The sequence below is a fragment of the Aquarana catesbeiana genome, linkage group LG04 (genome assembly GCF_042186555.1).
Source record: "Aquarana catesbeiana isolate 2022-GZ linkage group LG04, ASM4218655v1, whole genome shotgun sequence".
Taxonomy (NCBI): domain Eukaryota; kingdom Metazoa; phylum Chordata; class Amphibia; order Anura; family Ranidae; genus Aquarana; species Aquarana catesbeiana.
This window is the reverse complement of record NC_133327.1, coordinates 554,862,381-554,886,190: the sequence shown is the minus strand read 5'-3', so window position 1 is coordinate 554,886,190 and position 23,810 is coordinate 554,862,381. Positions and strand designations below refer to the sequence as shown.

Below are 23,810 nucleotides of genomic sequence, written 5' to 3'. Positions count from 1 at the left end.
GGGTCAAAAGCAGGTAATCAGGGAACAACAACAGGAAGCAGAGATACACAGGAGCTGAAGACAAACCAGCAATTTGTCTGTGTGCCAGAGTCCTTTTTATAGGCTAGCCCAGGGGTCACGTGGGGCGTGTGCTAGTGCGAATGCGCATGCGCCGGAGTGCCATTCCGCTGCGCATGTGCGCAGGAACACGGCTTTGATGCCTGGAAGCAATATTCTCCTGACAGTGCCCCCTCCCCCCCGAGGGGTGGCCTCCGGACACCCAAACTGGTCATCAATTCAGGATGTTCCCGATGAAAGGTCTGGACCAAACGTGGGGCATGCAAATTTTTAGAAGGTTCCCAGGAATTGTTTTCAGGGGGATACCCCTTCCACTTGATTAGGTACTGGAGCTGTCTTCCCCTCTTCCTGCACCTCAGTATACTTTCTACCTCAAATTCATCTTCACCGTCCACTTGGACCGGTGGAGGAGGTGGTTCTTCTCTGCCCGGGAAAGGACTAGGGATCCTAGGTTTCAGAAGAGATGCGTGAAATACTGGGTGTATTTTGTACAAGTTGGGCAGGGCCAATTCAATTGATCTTGAAGGGCCCTATGAATTTGGGTCCTAATTTCCGTGCTGGAACTGGCAATCTAAAGCTGGCCATACACCTATAGATTATCTGCAGATTTTCTATGGTTAGATGGAAAAAGTGGGAGATTCCTCCATCCACACAGTTTAGCGAACATGGAGAAATCTGTTGCACTTTTTCCATCTAACCATAGAAAATCTGCAGATAATCTATAGGTGTATGGCCAGCTTTAGGTTAACAGCTGACAGCCACACTTCTTCACCCACCTTGAAGACTGGATTCTCCTTCCTTTATTGTAATGCTTGCTGTAGTCATCTTGGGCCTTTTGCATAGCTTCTTGGATTTTCCGAAAATTCAGCTGGATGGAGCTTACACGGTCTTGTACCGCAGGGACGGATATTTCTGAAAGAGAATTCGGGAGAAATGAAGGATGAAAGCCAAAATTTGAAATTTGAAAAGGTGTCTGATTAGTAGCGGAATGAATGGAATTATTGTACGCAAACTCGGCATATGGTAGGAGGGAGGACCAGTCATCTTGGGAGTCGGAACAAAAGCAGCGGATCTCCATAGTTTGGTTTGTTCTCTCTGTCTGTCCGTTGCTCTGAGGGTGGTATGCAGAGGAGAGGCAAATTTTCACTTCCAAAGATTTACAGAGTTCCTTCCAAAACTTGGATGTAAACTGAACTCCTCTGTCTGAGGTGATACTGACAGGAAGACCATGAAGTCTAACAACTTCTTTGAAGAAAATATCAGCTGTAGCTGAAGCAGAGGAAGTGCCCACCATGGGCAGGAAATGTGCCATTTTGGAGAGGCGGTCAATGATAACTAGAATAGAGGTGAACCCTCCTGAGGGCGGTAGATCCACTATGAAATCCATGGAAACGTCTGCCCATGGACGTTCAGGAATGGTGGTTTTAGTAAACCCCACAACTTTATATTTGACCCTTTACTGTGCTGACATGGGATACAGGAAGCCACATAGTCCTTAAAATTCTTGTCTCCAGCCCGGCCACCAGAAGGAACGGGATACTAATTCAACAGTCTTTAGCGTTCCAAAGTGGCCTGCCAGTTTATGGTCGTGACATGTCTTCAGAATTAGAGGTCTTGCTTCTGGTGGGACAAAGATCTTTCCCGAGCCCAAAGGTCATCTTGTTTCTGCAAAAAAGGCATTTCAGGATCAGAAAAGTGACTGGATGCAACTTTAATAGTGGTCAACAGATCAGTCTGTTAGATCATACAAAAATTCTGTGGAGATAAAATGGTGCTGGTTTCAATTTCTTGGGTGGTTTCATGGAACATTCGAGATGCATCTGCTTTACCGTTTTTTGAGCCGGGCCTGTATGCGATGTGGAAATTAAATCTTGAGAAAAAGAAAGCCCACTGAGCCTGTCTGGATTTTAAACGTTTGGCTGTTCTGAGGTACTCCAAATTTTTATGGTCTGTAAAAATCAGGACAGGGTGGGATGCTCCCTCTAGCAGATACCTCCACTCTTCTAGAGCAAACTTGATGGCTAACAGTTCTCTATCACCAACATCGTAATTTTTCTCTGGTGCACTTAACTTCCGGGAAGCAAAAGCTACAGGGTGCAGGAGGGCCTTGGGACCTTGCCTTTGAGAGAGGATGGCTCCAGTGGCTGTTTCAGAGGCGTCAACTTCTAGTATGAAGGGCAGGAGAGGATCAGGGTGCCATAAGATTGGCGCAGAAGAGAATAAGGGCTTCAGTTTGGTAAAAGCTTTCTGTGCTTCTGAGGACCACAGAAACCGGCTACGTTGGTGTGTGAGCTGGGTAATGGGTGCTACAATTGCCGAAAAGCCAGCGATAAATCTTCAATAGAAATTTGAAAACCCTATAAAACGCTATACTCCTTTTTTATCCATGGGAGCCGGTCATTCCTGAATTGCCTTGACTTTTTGAGGGTCCATTGCAACCCCGTTGGTAGAGATGATGAATCCCAAGAACGGAACCATTGTCTTTTCAAACTCACACTTTTCTGCTTTGAGATACAACTTGTGTTGCCTAAGGATTGCGAGGACCAGCTTAACATGGACTTGGTGTAGTTCAGTAGTGGCAGAAAAAATGAGAATATCATCTAAGTAAACGACTAGAAAGTCATCAAGGTATTCCCGGAAGATGTCGTTTACCAGGTGCTGGAAGGTAGCTGGGGCGTTGCAGAGCCCAAACGGCATTACCAAGTACTCATAATGCCCGAACCTGGACCTGAAGGCGGTCTTCCACTCATCGCCCGCCCGGATCCGGATGAGATTATAGGCCCCGCGGAGATCCAACTTGGAGAAAACCCTGGCGGATCAGAAGCGCTGAAACAATTCTGGGATAAGCGGGAGCGGGTACTGGTTTTTAATGGTAATTTTATTTAATCCTCTGTAATCAATGCAGGGTCTGAGAGAGCCATCTTTTTTTTCTACAAAGAAGATGCCAGCTCCGGCCGGTGATGAGGAATGACGAATAAACCCTTTTTTTAGGTTTTCGTTGGTGTAAGCTTTGAGAGCCTTTTATTCAGTTTCAGATAGCGGGAAGTTGCGCCCAAATGGAATTTCAGAGCCTGGTAGAAGATCAATAGGGCAGTCGTAGGACCGGTGGGGTGGTAGATGGTCAGCCTGTTGTTTATCGAAGACATCCCTATACTCCAGGTAAGCCGAAGGTACATGCTGAAGGCTGTCAGGTACTGGTACAACAGTGGAACAAGAGGCCGGAACTGAGAGGAAACTTCGTTCTTTTTTCAACTGATTTGGGGTTAATGTGCTTGTAGCCAGGGAAGGCCCAATATGATAGGGAACATAGGTGATGGGATGATGTCAAAACGCAGGAACTCCTGGTGACCGGAGTCCGTGGTGATAAGAATGGGTCTCGCTTCCTGGGTGATCAGTCCGGAACGGGAAAGAGACCCATCAGCCAGGTGTACCCGAAAACTTTGTTTCTTGGTTAGCAGAGGTGTATGAAGGCTAGCAGCTAATGCAGCATCCAGGAAGCAGCTGCATGCTCCAGAGTCAATTATCATTGGCAGGCGGGTTACTTTTCCTGTTAGCTGTAGAGAAACAAAGAGGGTTACATAAGTCTGTGAAAAACCAGAGGCTTGATAATTCATGATAAATGGTGAGTAGGACTTACTGGGTCTTACAGGGCAGGTGCGGAGAAAATGGCCAGACCCTCCACAGTAGAGGCACAGGTTGGCCTGACGCCTGCGCAGTCTTTCTTCATAGGTGAGTGGAGCCCGGACCAATCCCAATTGCATGGGCTCCACCTCAGAGGTGGTTGAAGCTGGGAAGGCAGTACAAGGTGGGTGGATGGGAGTTGGTTTAGGGAGCAGCTGGGACGAGGGACCTGGAGGAGTTCTGAGCGCCGCTCTCGCATGCTCCTGTCCAGCTTGGTGGCAGTTTGGATCAAGTCCTCTAAAGTCGCAGGAGTCTCCATCCTGGCCAGCTCGTCTTTTAGGACTTCAGACAACCCTTGGCGGAATTGATACTTAAGGGCGGCTCATTCCAGCCGGTGTTAGCTGACCATTTCCGGAATTCAACTGCATAATCCTCTACAGGCCTGCATCCCTGGAACAAATTATGTAAAGTGGCTTCGGCTGTAGCCATGCGTTGGGGGTCGTCGTAGAGTTGCCCCATACTTTCAGAGAAAGAGTCTATGGTGTTTAATGCCGGGCTCCTTTGTTCCATCAGGCTGTGGGCCCAGGCTTGTGGTTCATCAGTTAAAAGAGAGATAACAAAGCCCACTTTTACTACCTCGGAGGAGAAAGTCCTGGGCTGTAAAGCAAAGTACAAAGAACAGGCATTCTTGAAAGCTCTGAATTTTTTGCGATCGCCAGAAAATCGCTCGGGTATGGGGACCCTGGGTTCTGGGGTAGCCATGACCACTGTGGGGTTAGATGCCATTTGAGAGGAGGACCCACTGGCGGTTGCAGGAGCAGAGATAGGAGCTGCGGATGGACCAGCAAGTTGTTGGAGATGACCATCTATCTGGGTGTAGCCATCTTGCAATTTTTGCACTGCATCCGTAAGTGCTGATACTTGCTGGCAAAGGATCTCAAGGGGTGAACGTGCTCTGTCGGCCTCAGACATGGCTGGCTTGTAATGTCAGGAGAGTACTTACTGAGGCTGAAATGCTGAGAGCGGTTCACCCTTGCAACTAAGCGCAGTCCGCCCCCTGGAGGTGAGACAGGGAGTGGATGCACAAAGAGGCACAGGCTACCCAGGAAGCAGAAGGCTACTGGCGTGAAGTCCTTGTCAGAGAGGAGTAGCTGTGCAGCAACTGGCAGGTGGATGATTTGCCGGAGCGGGTACAAGAGAAAGTCCAGAACCAGGCTGAGGGTCAAACACACACACAGGATCAGTATATCCAAATACAGGATGAGGTAGTGTGGCAGGAAGACCAGGATACAAGCGAAGGTTCAAGAGCAAGGAGACAGCAGGCAGGTCCGGGTCACAGGCAGAGGGTCAAACACTGGAGAGGAGCGGAATCCGTATAACAAGCCGAGGGTCAGGTTCAGGAGACAAGCAGAATAGTCGAGGTCAATCCGGGTCAAAAGCAGGTAATGAGGAAACAACAACAGGAAGCAGAGATAAACAAGAGCTGAAGACAAACTAGCAATTTGTCTGTGTGCCAGAGTCCTTTTTATAGTCCAGCCCAGGGGTCACGTGGGGCGTGCGCTAGTGCGCATGTGCTGCGCCGGATTGCCGGTCCACGAATGCGCATGTGCCGGAGCGCCGTTCCGCCGCGCATGCGCGCAGGAACACAGCTTTGATGCCTGGAAGCAATATTCTCCTGACATTTACATTCCTCCTCCTTTCTTCTCCAGCTCTCCCAGGATTGGCTGCTTTACACCTCAGCATGATTGGGCATGCTGAAGTCATGTGGTGACTGGATGTTACTCAAAACTCAGGAATAGGAGAGTAGCAGAGTGTAGAGGTGGGTGGGGAGTTTGTGACATTATGACTCCGTCCACGAGCTCTGGCAATGAGACCCGCCCACCAATTCCAAAGTTTTGCAGGGTTCCTATTGCTGAAGGGGGTGACATTTGCAAGGTAGGGATACATGCAGGAGGCTTGCATGTATATGTACATTAATACTGTGCCATTAGTTTATACTGGGTGAGTGGTGGGTTTACATCCACTTTAATATTGACACCCGCTGAAGATCGCAACTGAAATGCATTTTCAATGCATTTAGATCTAATAATGTCTTATTAATTTTCAGTTGTGTTTCATATTAGTTAAAGTGATACTAAAGGCACACTGTTTAATTTACATTGCCCCTTCTATTTCTGTATATGGATGATGGCACTGTAATTATTTTATTTTAAAAAAAAACAAAGTACCTTTTTCCTATGTGATATACAGCTGTCACGTGACTCAGATCTTTCCCAGCCAATACTTTTTTTACCAAAAGTATTGGGACGCCTGCCTTTACACACATGGACTTTACTGTCATCCCAGTCTTAGTCCGTAGGGTTCAATATTGAGTTGGCCCACCCTTTGCAGCTATAACAGCTTCAACTCTTCTGGGAAGGCCGTCCACAAGGTTTAGGAGTGTGTCTATGGGAATATTTGATCATTCTTCCGGAAGAGCATTTGTGAGATCAGGCACTGATGTTGGACTAGAAGGCCTGGCTCGCAGTCACCGCTCTAATTCATCCCAAAGGTGTTCTATCGGGTTATGGTCAGGACTCTGTGCAGGCCAGTCAAGTTCCTCTACCCCAAACTCGCTCATACATGTCTTTATGGACCTTGCTTTGTGCACTGGTCCAAATCATTTGGTGGAGGGGGGATTATAGTGTGGGGTTGTTTTTCAGGGGTTGGGGGTTGGCCCCTTAGTTCCAGTGAAGGGAACTCTTAAGGCGTCAGCATACCAAGACATCCTGGACAATTTCATGCTCCCAACTTTGTGGGAACAGTTTGGGGATGGTCCCTTCCTGTTTCAACATGACTGCGCACCAATGTACAAAGCAAGGTCCATAAAGACATGGATGAGCGAGTTTGAGGTGGAGGAACTTGGTAATATAGTGTATATGGCCTTTCAAAATCTAAACTTAAAATTACAGAGTTAGGGTCAGTTCACATATGCGGTGACAGATGTCTGTCACCCCAGGGGCACACAGGAAATAATTGCTTCCTATGTATCCTATTGACACTGCAATGCAGCCCAGTACTGCACTGCAGCATGCTGCGGTAAAATACAGACATGATGCATTTTATCGCAGTGCACTGGGCTGAATTGCACTGCATTGTTGGGCAGCGCAGTGAATCAAGTGTAGAAATAAAGCTTCTACAAAACAAAAAAGGAAGCCGTGTGGTGCTGACTCAATGTCAGCACCACACGGCCCTTAGCGCAGCAAGCAGCATAGAGCGGCCTTGGCAGTGAATCGCTCTGGCTACTTTGCGTTGTGGTGTGAATTCAAAAGCATATTTCCACTCGTTTATAAAAGGTCAGCAGCTACAAAAAGTGTAGCTGCTGACCTTAAACCACTTCCGGATCGCCACGTCGATATACGTCCTAACTTTGCAGAGGAATGTTTTTGTTATGGCAGCAGCTAGGTCTTCTTCAGCCGGCGGTCCGGTTTCCCGATAATAGTGGTCTATGCGGCAGATTTGTTGCAAGATCACTTTTATCGGCAGCAGGAGAGGGCCCTCCCGCCGCGCTTCGGTGCCCTCCGCCGCTTACCGGAGCCGTCGGCAGTGGGGGAGGCAATCAGATCCTCTTCCTTACTGGGTATGGTGACGAGTGAAGGGAAGATGGCCCCCACCCGTCTCCATACCATTACCGGGCGGAAGCGACGTCACAACTTCACTTCCGCCCATAGCTCTTAAAGGGCCTGCCGGCACACAGAGCCTGCAGGGGGGGGGAGCAGGAAAGGGACTGCAGATAGGGACAGTGCTATGTGGTTTGTCTCAGCCCTCCCTCTTTCAGCCCCCCTCTCTCATTCACACTCTCTCTTTCACACTCACCCCTTCTCTCTCTCACCCACTCCCTCTCACCCCCTTTCCCTCAACCCCCCTCTCTTTCACTCTTTCACTTAATCTCTCTCTTTCACTCTTTCACTCACTCTTTCTTTTTCACTCACTCTCTCTTTTTCACTCACTCACTCACTCTCTCTCTTTCACTCATTCTCTTTCACTCACTCACTCTCTCTCTTTCACTCACTCTCTCTCTCTCTTTCACTCACTCTCTCTCTCTCTTTCACTCTTTTTCACTCTCTCTCTCTGTCTCTCTCTCTCTCTCTCTCTCTCTCTTTCACTCACTCTCTCTCTTTCACTCTCTCTTTCACTCACTCTCTCTCTCTCTCTCTCTCTCTCTCTCTCTCTCTCTCTCTCTCTCTCTTTCTCTCTCTCTCACTCACTCTCTCTCTCACTCACTCTCTCTCTTTCACTCACTCTCTCTCTTTCACTCATTCTCTCTCTCTCTCTCTCTCTCTCTCTTTCTCTCTTTCACTCCCTCACTCTCTCTCTCTTTCACTCCCTCACTCTCTCATAATATACAATAATTGATGGGCGTGATTTTTTTTTTTTTTTTGGGGGGGGGGCAGCATTTTATTCAATTTAAGTGGGCCGATCTGGATTAAGTCCAGGGCCAAATTTTTGTCCCAGTCCAGCCCTTTCTATAGCAGGGATATGCAATTAGCGGACCTCCAGCTGTTGCAGAACTACAAGTCCCATGAGGTATTGCAAGACTCTGACAGCCACAAGCATGACACCCAGAGGCAGAGGCATGATGGGACTTGTAGTTTTGCAACAGCTGGAGGTCCGCTAATTGCATATCCCTGCTCTATAGTCACATGGACTGCTCAGATGTGATAGGGAGGAAGTGCTTAGCATAGAAACTCACTGAGCATGCGCAAGGTTGCCACCACAGCTGCAAAATCCCTAACTGAATTAGGGACATGAACAGAAGGTGGAGATAAAGAGCAGCAGGATCAACCAGGTTTTATGCAGGATACAGAAAATGAATCTCATAGTAACTGAGTGACTATGAACAGTGTGTAAGACAGAATTTATTGATAGTTTTTATGATGTGGTTATTTAAAGGAGTTGTAAACCCTCAAGGTTTTTCACCTTAATGCATTCTATGCAGTCTCTGATCTGCAGTTGGCATGATGCTGCATATACAGTATGACCAGTTATGACACCAGACCTTTATTGACTTGACAGTTCTGTTGAGAGCAAAAGCACATGTGAAAGTAAGGCCTCATGCATACTGGACATTTTAAACACCGCTTCTAGAGGCCCTGAGGCGATTCAGTTCGCATAGGTAGCGCTATACAAGTCACTCATTCATTCATTCAAGAGGTGCCTTGCATTTTTTTTTCTGCCTCTAAACGCCCCACAGTGTTAGCCTATCTGTCCATGCACACATAGAAAAGAACCAATATTTTTTACTTTTTGCTATAATAAATATCCACAAAAAAAAATTAAATTTCTTCATCAGTTTAGGCCAATATGTATTCTTCTGCATATTTTTGGTAAAAAAATCGCAATAAGCATATATTAATTGGTTTTCCCAAAAGTTATAGCGTCTACAAAATAGGGGATATATTTATTTCATTTTTATTTTTTTTTTACTAGTAATGACGGTGATCAGTGATTTTTAGCGGGACTGCGACATTGCAGTGGACAGATCAGACACTTTTGACACTTTTTTGGGACCAGTGACATTTATACAGCGATCAGTGCTAAAACAAGCCACTGATTACTTTATAAATGACACTGGCCGGGAAGGGGTTAACACTAGGGGGCAATTAAGGGGTTAAGTGTTCCCTGGGAGATGTTTCTAACTGTGGGGGGAGTGGTCTGACAGGGAGTAGAGAGAGATCACTATTCCTGATCACTAGCAACAGACGATCTCTCTCTACTCCCATATCGGAATGGGGATTTGTTTGTTTACATTGACAGATCCCCATTCTGGCCCTCTGTGGAGCTATCGCAGCTGGCCGGCGGACATCGCGGCCCCTGGCCACGTGCACTGCCGGCTGCGCACACCACCTCCGGCATCGCGCCGTGGGCGCACGCCTGCTATTGCACTGAAAGCGGCCAATGTACACCTACGGCGATTCGCGCAGCCGTGCCAACCTGCCACAGCAGCTGGTCGGCAAGCAGTTAAAAGGCAGGAAAAAAACAACTGCCGGTGTGTTCAGGAGCAGAAGTGTTTGGCAGAAAAATGTGTGATGCGCCTAAACGCGTGTAAAACACACTTAAGTGCTAGGCATCTCAAGTGCTTGGGTGTTCATTCATTTCAATTGCCAGAAAAAAATAATATTCTGGGCAATGAAATGAATAAATACCTAAGCTCATGATGTGCTTAAACACACCTAATTGCACCTAAATGCGTTTGAAAAAACACGGCTTTAGGGACGTTTTTGGTGTTGCTTTTCTCCTGCCAGGAAGAAGGTATTTAGAAGAGCTGGGCAAATACCCAGTGTGCATGAGGCCTTATCATTCAAAGCATGCCTTGAATATAACCGTTTTGGGAAACTGTTAAATGGATGAATTTAGTCATACTTTAAAATAAGTTTAACAAGACACAGGTGTTAGATTGTGATATAAGTGTTCTCTCATTGTGTCATCCTCACTTTATGATTAAAGTGAAACTTTAGTCAGAAAATTAAGTCCTGCTAGATCACTCCCTTTGCAGTTATAGCTATGTAAAACATTACAAATAAGTGCATTTGTTTCACCCTGCTCTGCAAATGCTCAATTGCTCTCTGTTCTCGGCACTGTACCTAAATTCACAGCCACTAGAGCAGGGGTCTCAAACTAGGGGCCCTCCAGCTGTTGCGAAACTACAAGTCCCATCATGCCTCTGCCTGTGGGAGTCATGCTTGTAACTGTCAGCCTTGCAATGCTTCATGGGACTTATGGTTTGGCAACAGCTGGAGGGCTGCCAGTTTGAGACCTCTGCACTAGAGGCTGATCAGCTTTAAGATTTACTGTTGCTGAAGATGGAAGAAAGTAACAGGAATGACACAGACTGTGCTAAGGGAACACAGATTAGGGAGGGAGAAAAGAAAAGCAGGAGAGGTAGCAGGACAAACTCTGCTGCCAGGGAGACACAAATAGTTATAAGGATCGTGTCTTAACCAACTCCCTGATTTTCTCTCCTTTCTCACTCATGGCAGCCTGTGAACTTTAGCACTGTAGAGCTTCTGTCAGCCTTCCTTTCTATCTGAACCAAGACATACAATCAAGGCTGGAAAATGTACATATTTTAATTAAAGAACGTGACATATAGTTTTTGAGGGTAAGTAGAGGTGGAGGGTTTCCTATTAAGAAGTGACTGATCTGGGCTTCAACAAAATGGCGGCCTTCAGCAAGAAGAAACTGGAGCAATGCTTGTGGCAATTTACAGCACACACCTATATTGGGGGATTACTTATTAAAGTAAAAATGAATTTACGCCGATGTAAGGCAAATATGCGACCTTCGTCTTGAAGGGGTTGTACCGGGGTGATTCCTGTAGCTGCACCCTGGTACTGTTTTTTAGGGCCAATGGTCGGCTTTCTTGTGGTAACAACCGATACATCCCCCCCTCTCCCGCCACCCTCCGTGGCTCTCCCTGACTCTCCCGTCCCCCCGGGAGGCCCGAGTGACCAGCCAACACATCCGCTGGCTGGCCAGAAACAAAGCCGGAATCAGCTTTGAATGTGAATCGGATCTAGTAACCTTCTAGTAACATCACTTCTGGTTTAAGACTTATGGGCTGTTAGGCACCAAATTTTAAAAAAATTAGAGGATTTAAAACAGCCAAACTTGGCGTTTTGAATGCTTTTAAGTGCAAAGGAGGGGTTTGGGTTCTTATAGAGCCCAGATCTCTCCATAAAGACTACCTGTCACTGTTTACATTCCTTGTGACAGCAATAAAAGTGATTAGAATTTTTTAGTGGGGCGTGTAAAAAAAAAAAAGAAGAAAAACATTTAAAGCGCCCCATCCCTCCGTGCTCGTGCCCAGAAGCAAACGCATACGTAAGTCGCACATGCAAATGTAATCAGTGTTCAAACCCACACATGTGAGGTATCACCGCGAGAGCAATAATTCTAGCACAAGACCTCCTCTGTAACTGTAAACTGGTAACCTGTAGAGATTTTTAAAGTGTCGTCTATGGAGATTTTTAAGTACCGTAGTTTGTCGCCATTCCGCGGGTGTTAAAGTCTGACATGCTAGGTATATATTTACTCAGTGTAACATCATCTTTCACATTATAAAAAAAAATTGGGCTAAATTTACTGTTTTTTTTTTATTTAAAAAAGTGTATTTCTTCCAAAAAAAATTGCATTTGAAATACAGTGTGAAATAAAATATTGCAATGATCGCCATTTTATACTCTAGGGTCTCTGCTAAAAAATATATATAATGTTTGGGGGTTCTAAGTAATTTTCTAGCAAAAAATACGGCTTTTAACTTGTAAGCAACAAGTATCAGAAAAATATGTAAAGGTATGGTCCCTCACGTGAATAAATCTAATCTCATAAAATAAATAAATTGCAGCAAATTCAGCACTTCATCAATTGGTCCTTTATTAATAGAGTGAACTATTATATTATCATTACATCACAATTTATTGTGTTGTAGTTTCATGTTACTAGGACCATTTGGGACTTTATTTGAACAGTTTGATATATATGTTTTGCACAATTGGACTACATTAATTTGTATTACATATTTTGATTTATTTTGTACAGGAGTTTATGCACTTTCTGCACTTTGCAACAGTTTTTAGCCATTGGCATGTTTATTCAAACAGGATTATATTTGCTTATTTGCACAGGAGATGGATATTTATTCATACAGGAGTTATTGATTTAGGATTATAGCTTATATATTTACTAAATTGCGCTGATCACTTCTTTTAAGCATCAGAAAAAGGTTTAGGCTTGAAGGGGTTAATGTGGAATGTATGTTCTTTTGTTAAAAAAAACCTGAAAATTTCGTATCAAAAACAGTACTTTTCCTTGACCAGTGTAGTCCAAATGTCCCCATTTTTCACTCTCTCTGTTATGCACCTGTACTCCAACCCCATTTCTTACCCACCTAAAATGATGAGACCACACCTTGACTTTGGAGTATAAATGGCCATAACAGCCTTTTATTAAACAATCCAAATCAATAACTCCAATATCAAATATATATATATAAATATAACAAAATATATATATATAACATAAATAACACAACTTGTCATCTAACCCCAGTCTGTTGGTCTCTGGCGGCGACCCACATTCCACCACATATACCACCAATGCACTGCGGGACCTCTTCCAACCTGATAGGCCTCCAGCTGTACCCGTCAGAGACAACCCCTTTCCCGCAGTGCAACCATTACAGTATTCCGTCAACCTTTTTGCTGGAATACACCGGAGGGGCACATACTACCGATGAGCCTCCCACCCTTTTTTCATCACCTAGGTTTACTGCCACTGTCAAAGACCAACAAGAAACACAGCCACAGCCCAGAAAGGGCCCACCCAAGCTGTTGTGATGACCTTCTTCACTCCTGAAAGAAAGAAACACACACACAAACAAATACACACAATAGCATATAAGGAGGGAGGGTGGGAAAAACTGCCTCCTCAGTCCACTTCTTCTTCAAACTGCCTGTCTTGGCTCCACCTCTCCTTTAAGTACAGCCACTCCCCCCACTAAACTTCTCTGTTTCCCCTCCCCTCTCTACACTCCCATTCCACCTTTCCTAATGAACCCCTTCTGTGTCTCTCTTAGACACACTGTCATGCCCGGCCCTACCCTATCAATCCCTGCTGTCTTTTCCGTTCCGGGCCTCACTTTCTTGATGGACTCCATGGCAGTATACGTTTGGGTAGCCCCACCCTCGCTCCTACCCCGCGTTCTGTAACTAACCTACTTTTCCATTTTCCTGACAGGCTCCATGGCATCATACGTTTGGGAACTAACTAGCCCAAAAAACAAGGGTACTATGTCGAAAAAAGTAAGGTTTACAACATAGCACTTAGCCAACAGAAACCTTATGGATAGATACTAACAGTATAAGGAAGCTAGCTACACCCCTCTTCCACAGGGCAATCGATCCATCAGCAGGGCAACCCGGACCCCATTCTGCCTTGAAAGACTCTAGTACTACTGTGAAAGAAAATTAAAAAAAATGAATTCAAGGCAGTCAGTGTCATTTTGACTTCCGGTATCTGTTTATTTGTTTACAAGCCATTATCGGCTAATAAAGCAGCTGCCCGTGCAATCAGAAGAGTTGTTGTTCTTCCCTTATGATAGCAATACAGTTCAAAAAAATAAAATTAAATAAATGGGCAGTGTAAAAAAAAACTTAAATAAAATAAATTTAAAAAAACATTTAAAGTGCCCCCATTTCCCCGTTCTCATGCGCAAATGCGAACACGCATGTAGGTCTCACATGCATATGTAAATGAGATTGTACCACATATGTGAGGTTAGAGTAAGAGCAATAATTCTAGTGCTAGATCTCCTGTTTAACTCTTAACTTGTAACCTGTAAAGTCTTTTAAAGTGTCACCTATGGATATGTTAATGTACTGCAGTTTGTTGCCATTTCAAGGACGTGCGCAGTTTTAAAGTGTGACGTTTAAATATCTGTTTAGTCAGCGTAACATCATCCTTTATATTTTACAAAAAAATACATTGTGTTTATGTACACTAAGATTTATTAAAGTGTATTTTTTTACAGAAAATTTGCGTTAGATAAACAATGCACAAATATTATGTGAGACAACATTGCAACACCCACCATTTCATTCTCCAGCAATTCACACATTTTTCATTTCCCTGAAAAATTGTGTGCAGATCTGTCTCATCTTCATAAAATTATGCAATTTAGGAATGCAGGCAGTCTTGATTCATGTATTGTATGGTTCTCAATAGACTGGACAATTCGACATGAATATATTTAGGCACATCAATAAAACTGAATTTTGAAAACTATTTGGATAAATTGGATATTCAGTTTTCTTCTGTATACTTAGAAATATATTCTTCTGTCTGTAAGTTACACCAAATGTAACTACTTTCTTCATTTCATGTGTGTTTTTAGTTATGGTTCACCTACTGTATATTTGCATACTAGCTTACCTGTCCTAACAGATGCTTACCTACTAATTTTTCAGCTTGGATTCATTTCTCCATGGCCTTCATACCTTATTTAAAGGACATTATCGAATATCTAAGGAGGAAGAATGGGTATTTGCAGATATGGACTTGTTACACACTGTTATTTCTCCAGCAATTCGGATGTCTTTGAAGCTCCACCAAGTATGTGTTCAATCACACATTTTATTGTATTGATGACCACTTTACTAGAACATACATGGGCATATTTAATGGGGCAATGTAAGGAGCTTTAACGATGTTCAAAATGCAGTAACCTACAGTATACAAACCAACCAGGTTTCATCTTTTTACAGTACTGTAGTCATAATGATAAAAGATGTTTGCTTTTCTTTTCAGGTTAGTGAATGTCTTTTTAAATACTGTAAGCACAATGACAGGGGCGTTAGTAGACCCCGGCATCCATGGCAGGTTCCTTCGGTCTTCTACTGAGCACCTGAAGTGTTTTTTGCAGTAATTGCTGATGCCATTCCAAGTATGACAAACATAAACCAACATTTGTTCAACTGTGGTTGTGGATGGCAGTGGATTTAAAGCATATTTGTACTTTCCGATTAAGAGCAGTTAGCCTGCTACAGATCCATATTTAACTAAATTTGATGGCTGCAGCATACAGGGCTACTTATCCTATCATTTCATATCATCTGCTGAATACTCACATGGCAGGCCTGGTTTCTCCAGCACACAGAGAAAGGTGTTACTTCTATGACTTGGCAGAATGACCTTGATCATCCAGCAGTCAATGTCCCTTCTCCTGATTGGAGGAAAGAGGCAAAACTATTTAGTCAGCCCTTATAAACATTGTTTTTTTCAATCTATGGAATGCAGCTGTGCCCTCCAGCGCACGTGGCAGGCAAAGTGGAAATGATGTAACAGACGTCCATCCCTACGCGTTTTATCACTAGCTGATATGCTGTTGCAGGAGCTTAATTGATGAAAAATGTAGGGAGGGACTTCGTTACATCATTTCCGCTTTGCCTGGAAAGCATACTAGAAGGCACAGCGCTACTCTGTGCTTTGGTAACATTATAACGATTGTTCTGGTTTTAAATCCTGTGAGTGCATATTATGACTGGGCTAATTAAATAAACAGTAAACACTATGAAAGGTCCCTTCTGTTGTTTTGCTATTGTTCACTTGGTTTAAGTATCCCACTGGCTGTGCTGGATGATTTTAGTAGTCTTAAAGGAGCATAACACTTGTTAAGAAGAACTGGATATACCACTAATACCTTGGAGGAGTGAAAGGGATCCCAATGGTACCTTTGATAACAGAAAGCACATATTGACTTTCTTGTTGGCAAGTCAAATCTTTTCTGGTGAGTCTGTTGTGTAGTGGAGAGTTTCGAAACGCGCATGGGGTGATTTGTTTTGGTTTAGACACAGTGGATTTATGTGGTAGAGCACTGAACACTATTTGATTTATGAACTTGGGGATGGAAAGAGTACAAGTGCACTAATGTAGTGGACTTATTTATTGATTTGTTTATTTATTTAAACTTTCACTTGTGATATAATTGTTATATGTAATAGAGCTGTCTCATTTTTATGGCATTTTGGTTTATTAACAAGAATCACTTGTTTTAGGACAGCAGCTGTACTATTTATATTTATTCTTCCTTTTTGAGTTTGTTGATATTAGCGCAGGTGTTATATAATATATAGTTAAACCTAACATTTTGTCCGATGACCAAAAATTTCAAGTTTGGTTGCATCAAGCCAATACAGTCCCCTCTAGCCCATTTCAGTCTCCCACCTGTCTTCTAGTACATTGTCACTATCTTTTTGATACTCCACTGTAAAGCTGCAATTGATGAAGCACCAGTGCAACAGTCACTGCGGCTAGTAACTCTTTCAGTTTTCACAGGTCTCTCATAGTTCTCGCATAAGGCAGGAATCTCAATTTTGACTTTGACATCGTAATAGTTAATATGACACAATAATTCCTAACTATATCGACGTACAATGCTGTGAAAAGTAATTGCCCCCTAAACCTAATAACTGGTTGTGCCACCCTTGGCGGCAACAACCGCAATCAAGCATTTTCGATATCTGCCAATGAGTCTTTCACATTGCTGTGGAGCAATTTTGGCTCACTCTTCTTTGAAGAATTGTTTTAATTCAGCCACATTGGAGGGTTTTCTAGCATGAACGGGCTGTGTAAGGTCATGATACAGCATCTCAATTGGATTTAAAGTGGAGTTCCACCCTAAAGTGGAACTTCCGCTCATCGGATTCCTCCCCCCCTCCGGTGCCTCAATTGGCACCTTTCAGGGGGTAGGGGGGTGCAGATACCTGTATAATACAGGTATCTGCACCCACTTCCGGGAATAGCTAGCCGCAAATGCCCGCCCCCCCATTGTGTTCTGGGAAACACTCAGTTCCCACAACACAATGGGGAGCAGTGTAGACGTGCAGCGCGACTCACGCATGCGCAGTAGGGAACCGGGCAGTGAAGCCGCAACGCTTCACTTCCTGATTCCCTGACCGAGGATGGCGGTGGGGGCAACCGAGAAACGAGTGATCGATCCGATTCGGCTGCTTTAAGTCTGGGCTTTGACTAGGCCACTCCAAAACCTACATTTTGCTCTGATTGAACTATTTTGAGGTGAACTTGCTGTTGCGTTTCGGATCATTGTCCTGAGGCATAACCCAAGTGCACTTGAGATTGAGGTCACAAACTGATGGCCGGACATTCTCCTTTAGGATTTTCTGGGAGAGCTCAGAATTTATGGTTCCATCAATTATGGTAAGTCGTCCAGGTCCTGAAGCTGCAAAGCAGCCCCAGAACATCACGCTACCACCACCATGTCTGACTGTTGGTATGATATTCTTGTTATGAAATGCTGTATTAGTTTTATGCCAGATGTAACGGGACGCCCACCTTCCAAAAAGTAAAATTTTTGTCTCATCAGTCCACAGAATATTTGCCTGAAAGTCTTGGGATAATCAAGATGTTTTTTGGTAAATGTGAGATGAGCCTTTGTGTTCTTTTTGGTCAGCAGTGGCTTTGGCCTTGGAACTCTCCCCATGGATGCCATTTTTGCCCAGTCTCTTTCTTATTGTTGAATCATTAACACTGATCTTACCTGAGTCAAGTGAGGCCTTCAGTTCTTTAGATGTTGTTCTGTCATTGTTGTGCTTTTGGAGTAATTTTTGTAGGCCGACCACTCCTGGGAAGACACAACTGTTCCAAGTTATCTTCATTTGTGGATAATAGCTCTCCCCATGGTTCACTGGAGTACCAAAGCCTTAGAAATGGCTTTGAAACCCTTTCTAGACCGATACATTACTTTGTTTCTAATCTGCTCTTGAATTTTTTTAGATTGTGGCATGATGTGTGGCTTTTTGTGATCTGTTAGCATGCTTCGCTTTGTCAGACAGCTTCTATTTATGAGATTTCTTGATTCAACAGGTCTTGCAGTAATCAGGCCTGGGTGTGGCAAGTGAAATTTAACTCAGCTTTCCAAAAAATTGTGGTTAATCACAGTTCATTCATGGTTCGGCATGGGAGGGGGCAATTCATTTTTCACATAGGGCCAGGCAGGTTTGAACAGCTTTTTTTCCTTAATAAATGAAATAATAATTTTAAAACTGCATCTTTGATTTACTCGGGTTATCTTTGTGTAATATTAAAATTTGTTTGATGATCTGAATGATTTAAGTGTGAGAAATATGCAAAAAAATAAATAAAAAATCAGGGGCAAATACTTTTTCACAGCACTATACAAACTTTGGCATTATACAGGCTTTTTGCATTAAATTTCTACCATGGCATCATAACATTGGCAATTACAATTTGATAGTTAGTAAGACATATGAATCTTTACTGTTACATCATAAAAGTAACAGTGAAATTACATAAAAAATATGTATGCCAATATTATATCAATTGTGACAACCTAACACCTACCAGAGCATTGTATATTGACTAAAAGTTCAACTTTTTCCCACTTTTTTTCAACCCTATAAACAACTCTGATATACATGCATCTTGTAATACACTAGTTAGGAAACATGTAAAAAAAAATGTACAAGTTTCTTTTAAGAACATTTTGGGCATTTTCCGTAGAGTCAATTTGCCTCTCCTGACGAATATGAAGATCATCCTGCACTTTTTGATGCAATTAAGGTATTTGAAGAAAAGGTTGTAATTTGTGATGAAAAAGATCCTGCTTGGAGAGCTGCAGTACTTTCTAACAAAGAAGAGCTTCTGACACTGAGACATGTTGTTGATGAAGGGAATGATGACTACAGCGTGATTATGCTTCAAAAAAGCTACCTCAGCTTTAAAGTTATAAAGGTAATAGAATTTTCCAGTTTCCATGTTATACACACTGTGATGGCTTTCCAGCTAGCAAAACTCTTTCAGTATGGATAAAGCCCAAGTGGGGTTTCTTTGTGCAGGTAGCGAGAATCCACACAGCAGGTCAGTGCTTCAAATTGGCTGCAATCAGCTTTATTGAGCACCCAGCATCAAAAAAGCAAAAAGTAGTTCCAGCATTCAAAAACTTAGAAAGCCTGTCCATAGAAATAAAGTATAACATGTACAATAAATGCTAGGATTTCAGTTTTTTTCATTACATATCAAAATTCCCTTTCAAACAGGGATCTAGGTCTGTTTTTTAAATCAAAAATTAAGTAAAAAATAAAGTCATTCTCATTCAGCACTTTAATAGTTCTGAAAACGGCAGTTTTTAGTATAGAAATGTTGAAACATCAGGTACATAATGCTATGTAAATTCTGTGCCAGGGTGCACCCTGTGTTTATTTTTTTCAGGTATTTATAAAGCATTGTCAATTTAAGCAGCACTTGATATTAATATATTGTACATCCTGCCCGAAAGGTGCTTACAATCTAGGGTCCCTAACTCATACATAACATACTAGGTCCAGTTTACTTACCAGCATGTCTTTGAAGTGTGGGAGGAAACCGATGTAGGCACAGGGAGAACATGCAAACTCCAGGAAGGTAGTGCCATGGTTGGGATTTAAACCAATGACGCCAGTGCTGCCAGACAGAAGCGCTAACTACTTAGCCACCGTGCTTAGAGCTGTGTTATATGTTGATTTGTACAAACAAATATTGTAAAGTAAGTAAGTAAAAAAAAAAATGCATAATGAATGTCAGATTGGATATGTATAAAGTTCAGAAATCCAATAAACAATGACTCAATGACTTTAAAGTGATACTAAAGTCTTGTATTTTTTGTTTAAAAATAACAAACATGTTATACTTACCTGCTCTTTGCAGTGGTTTTGCACAGAGAAGCCCAGATCCTCCTCTTTTTGGGTCTCTGTCAGGTCACCTGAGTCCAGGTGACAGATGCACTCCATAGGAGTCAGGAGTGCACCACTAAGGTAGTGGACCCTAGGACTGACTGCTGCGGATTGAACTCTGGGAGGTTCAGGAAGCAGGTCTACTGGAGCATCAACACAGATCCCACTGGGAGCTAGAGCATAGATTCCCCAGGGCGCGGAGTTCAAGAGCCAGCAGGTGTTCACTAGGGCCTCTAGTGGTGAGGATGGACTGAGCTGCAGTCTGGCTCCAGGTCATGGCCCCCAGGGTCTCACAGCTCACGCTCATGGTAGACTGCAGGAGAAAGAGGAAGTAAGCAGCAGGCTGGAACAACAAAGATAGTAAAGGGATAAGCCAAGGTCAGGACAACTAGCAGAAAAGGATAAACATAGAACATGCCAAAGATCAGGGTCACAAGCAGACAGGGATAGTTGAGAACAGGCCAAGATCGGTAACTGGAATCAGACGTAGGAGACACAGCAAGTAGCACACGAAAGCTAAACACACAATGGTTGATCAGCAAGGTTGGCTTGCAATGCACAGGTTAATATAGTGTTCCTAATTAGAGGCTGAGATGGAGCTATGCTGAGGGAAGATTATATAAGCAGTCGGGTAAGAGTGGCTGGCCTCTAAAGGTGAACACATGGAGGAGGTAAGCTGACAGACAAAGATTATTGCATAACCATGACAGTTTTTTGCCAGTGCTCCTGGCCCCTCCCTCCTGCCAAGTACCCCAGCAGCAAGCAGCTTGCTATGGGGGGTATCCGAACCAAGCCAGTGCTCTGTGTGTCCATTCAGACACAGAGCCGCAGCTTTGCCCTGCTCCCTCTCTCTCCTCATTGGCTCACTGACTTTGATTGACAGCAGCCAGAGCCAATGGCACCCGTTGTGTGTCTCAGGAGGGAGAGTCCCGAACAGCCGAGTCTCTTCTGCACATTGCTGGATCGAGATGGGGCTCTGCCTTTAGAATCACTTTAACGTAGAAAAGTAATGCATATCTTTTTGTTTTTATTTTTTTTTAGGCTAAAGTAAAGGGTAATATTTTTTTTTTCTTGCCAGGTTGCTTTAAAGTAGAATTCTGGACTATCACTAACTAATCTAAAACTGCTTCCACCCTCTTCCTAAAGCCTGGTACACGCGGTAAGTATTTTTTTTGTTCAGCCCAGCGGGCTGAACAAAAAAAAGCGAGCTGCTCACGAGGAGGTGTACTATATATTCGATATTAGTGCAGCGATCTCCCTGTTGAGCTATTGTGTTCTTACAGGGAGACTGCCTCCCCCCATCCACTTCTCTCAAACTAGGACCTGTACACTCAGGCCAAATGTCGGCTGGTATCTACTGTACCAGCTAATTTCGTCTGAAATTCGGCCCGTGTGTATGGGGCTTAACACCTACTCTAACTAACATAGATGTAGAAGTAAGATGCTTACACTTACCTATTTTCTGGCTTCTGCAGTCCCGTCAAGGGATCAGCTTCACTCTGTTAGCTAGTAACAGCTTCAGGGAAGAGGAGGGAGAGCCAACAATGGATGGCCCATAGTGTCAGGAACCATGAAACAGACTGAGACAGAAGTGCAGTAAAATCACGCTGTTTATTAATAATAAAGGTAAAAGGTAAATAGAGCAAATGTAGTCAAAACATAGCCAGAGTTTGGAAACCGGAACGGATAGTCAGGGAGCCAGGAATCAGCGTACTTCAGAACAGGCCAGGAGATCAGGAAACCAGAGAATCAGTGTAGTGGAACAGCAAGCAGGATCTGGATCCAGAAGGGATGTCAGACAAGCAAGTCTTTAACGGGAACACAGGAGAGCATCTCTTGATATGCTTGACCAAGGCAAAGGCAGAAATAATCTGGACTGAATGGCTTAGGTAACCAGCAGGACTGACAAACAGGATATCATCACCAGGTGAGTCACCGTGGAAAGATTGGAGCTGGCAATTAACCGACAGCTGAATGACCTGCTCAGAGAAGGAAGGGCTGAGCCCAGCCCTGACACATAGTAAGCCTATGGTTGACATCACAGCACTGCTCAGACATTCCAGCAATTTCCCCTGGAGCCAGCCCTGGCTGATACAGAGGAGATCACATGACTGGACTGGAGTGCCCTGAAAATGGGTAAATACATGCATCTTTCTTCAACAGGTTAGTTAATATAGGTGTTAGAAGGTGGGTGAGAGCAGCTTTAAGATTAATCATGGATGAATGGGGCCACTGTGTAGATGCCTAGGCTGAAAAACAAAAGGTATTCAAAATCTTACAGTTTATTTAATTCAGAACTTGAGGTGATGGTAACCGTATACGTGCATTTGCAACAGAAACAATTGAGAAATGTCCGTGATACTTTTTTATTTTGTACTAACATACAATTTTTCAGGACTAAGAGCCCCTTTGGGACTCGCCCCCCCGCCTCACTGGGTAAGTGAAAAAATTATGAGTAATGGTATTTCTCCGGTGGCGCCCTGTCGCTTTTTCACTTCCTTGATGAGGTGGAGAGGTGAGCCCCGAAGGACTTCCGGTCCTGAAAAATTGTATGTTAGTGCAAATAAAAAAAAAAAAGAATTATAGACAGTACTCAATTGTTTTCTTTTTTAGAAAAAAACTTTGTGTTCCCTATCAGTGTGCTGCAAAGAAGGGCACTTGTTTATGTGGAGGTAGAATTCCTTTTGTAGTGGTATTTGCAGATTGCATGCCATAGGTCTAACCTAACAGTAGAACAAATATTTTACAATGCATATTCAATTGATGAGAATACACATACACAATACACATTCATTAATAGTAATAGTAATTTCTGTGTTTATGATTTTAATCATTGCATTTTCATTTCAGGTCAATAAGGAATGTGTTCGAGGGCTTTGGGCTGGACAACAACAGGAACTAATTTTCCTTAGGAACCGTGACCATGAACGGGGCAGCATTCAGAATAACAAGCACGTCTTAAGAAATCTTATCAACTCATCCTGTGATCAGCCTCTGGGTTACCCTATATATGTTTCCCCTATAACTATCTCTTACCTGGGAATGCATGAGCAACTCAATACTTTATTGGCTGGACCAGTTGATGTTGGCCATATTACAACATTGTTTCAAACAAAATGGCGTGTGTAAGTAATACATTATATGCATTTTTGCATGCTAATTTTGTGAGGCTTAGATTATTTCACTGCATTCAATAAGCTCTGGGGCAAACTCCCATGCAAAGTGCAATTTTCCTTTGCAATCAACCCTATTGTTTTCTCTTGTTCCCTCTAGTAGCTCTTTAATTTGTGTGCATCTTTAGTAACCTGGCATGTATTCATCATATTTCCCTCCTGTGTGGAACTATTCTATCTATACTTCTGGTTAATTTATAATATTAGTTTACTTGTAGAAGGGATTGAAAATTATCCACTGTTTTATGGAGGTAATTCAAACAATATTTCCTAATATCTAGTTGTATTCTGAACTCAACATAATGTCCGTGAAACTTCATCAAAGCACTTCTCTATTCAGTCCTGAACACGTGAGGAACACTTATGAAAGACCTACTGTAGCTAAGCACCATCTTCACATTACTTTTGTTTTTAATTATTTTTATACATACTTTAAAACAAGTGGTATTCTGGCTGGTCAAACGACAATCTGGGGTCCTTGTTCTTTTGCACTAGTGTTGGTGTTGGTCTTCTACGACAGAGAGCAGTGTTGACTCCCTCTGCAGTATTGTAGTGAGAAGCCAGGTTGGTGTGGTGATGCACCCCCGGGGCTTGTGTCCATGACAGCTTGGACTCAAAGGAAGTGGAAAAAATTAAGCTGACCATCATTCAGTACAGAAGAGGACTGGCATAC

The 23,810-nt window shown here is 43.3% G+C and overlaps 1 protein-coding gene across 1 annotated transcript in view; it reads left to right on the top strand.

The window, feature by feature from the left end:
• The window catches only part of PCNX2 (pecanex 2), a 294,170-nt gene that overhangs the window by 248,623 nt on the left and 21,737 nt on the right, over window positions 1–23,810 (top strand). Inside the window, exons 28-30 of the mRNA XM_073627975.1 lie at window positions 14,685–14,829; window positions 18,757–18,987; window positions 22,815–23,089. Of these exons, the coding sequence (XP_073484076.1) occupies window positions 14,685–14,829; window positions 18,757–18,987; window positions 22,815–23,089 (651 nt within the window). The remainder of the gene's footprint in view (window positions 1–14,684; window positions 14,830–18,756; window positions 18,988–22,814; window positions 23,090–23,810) is intronic.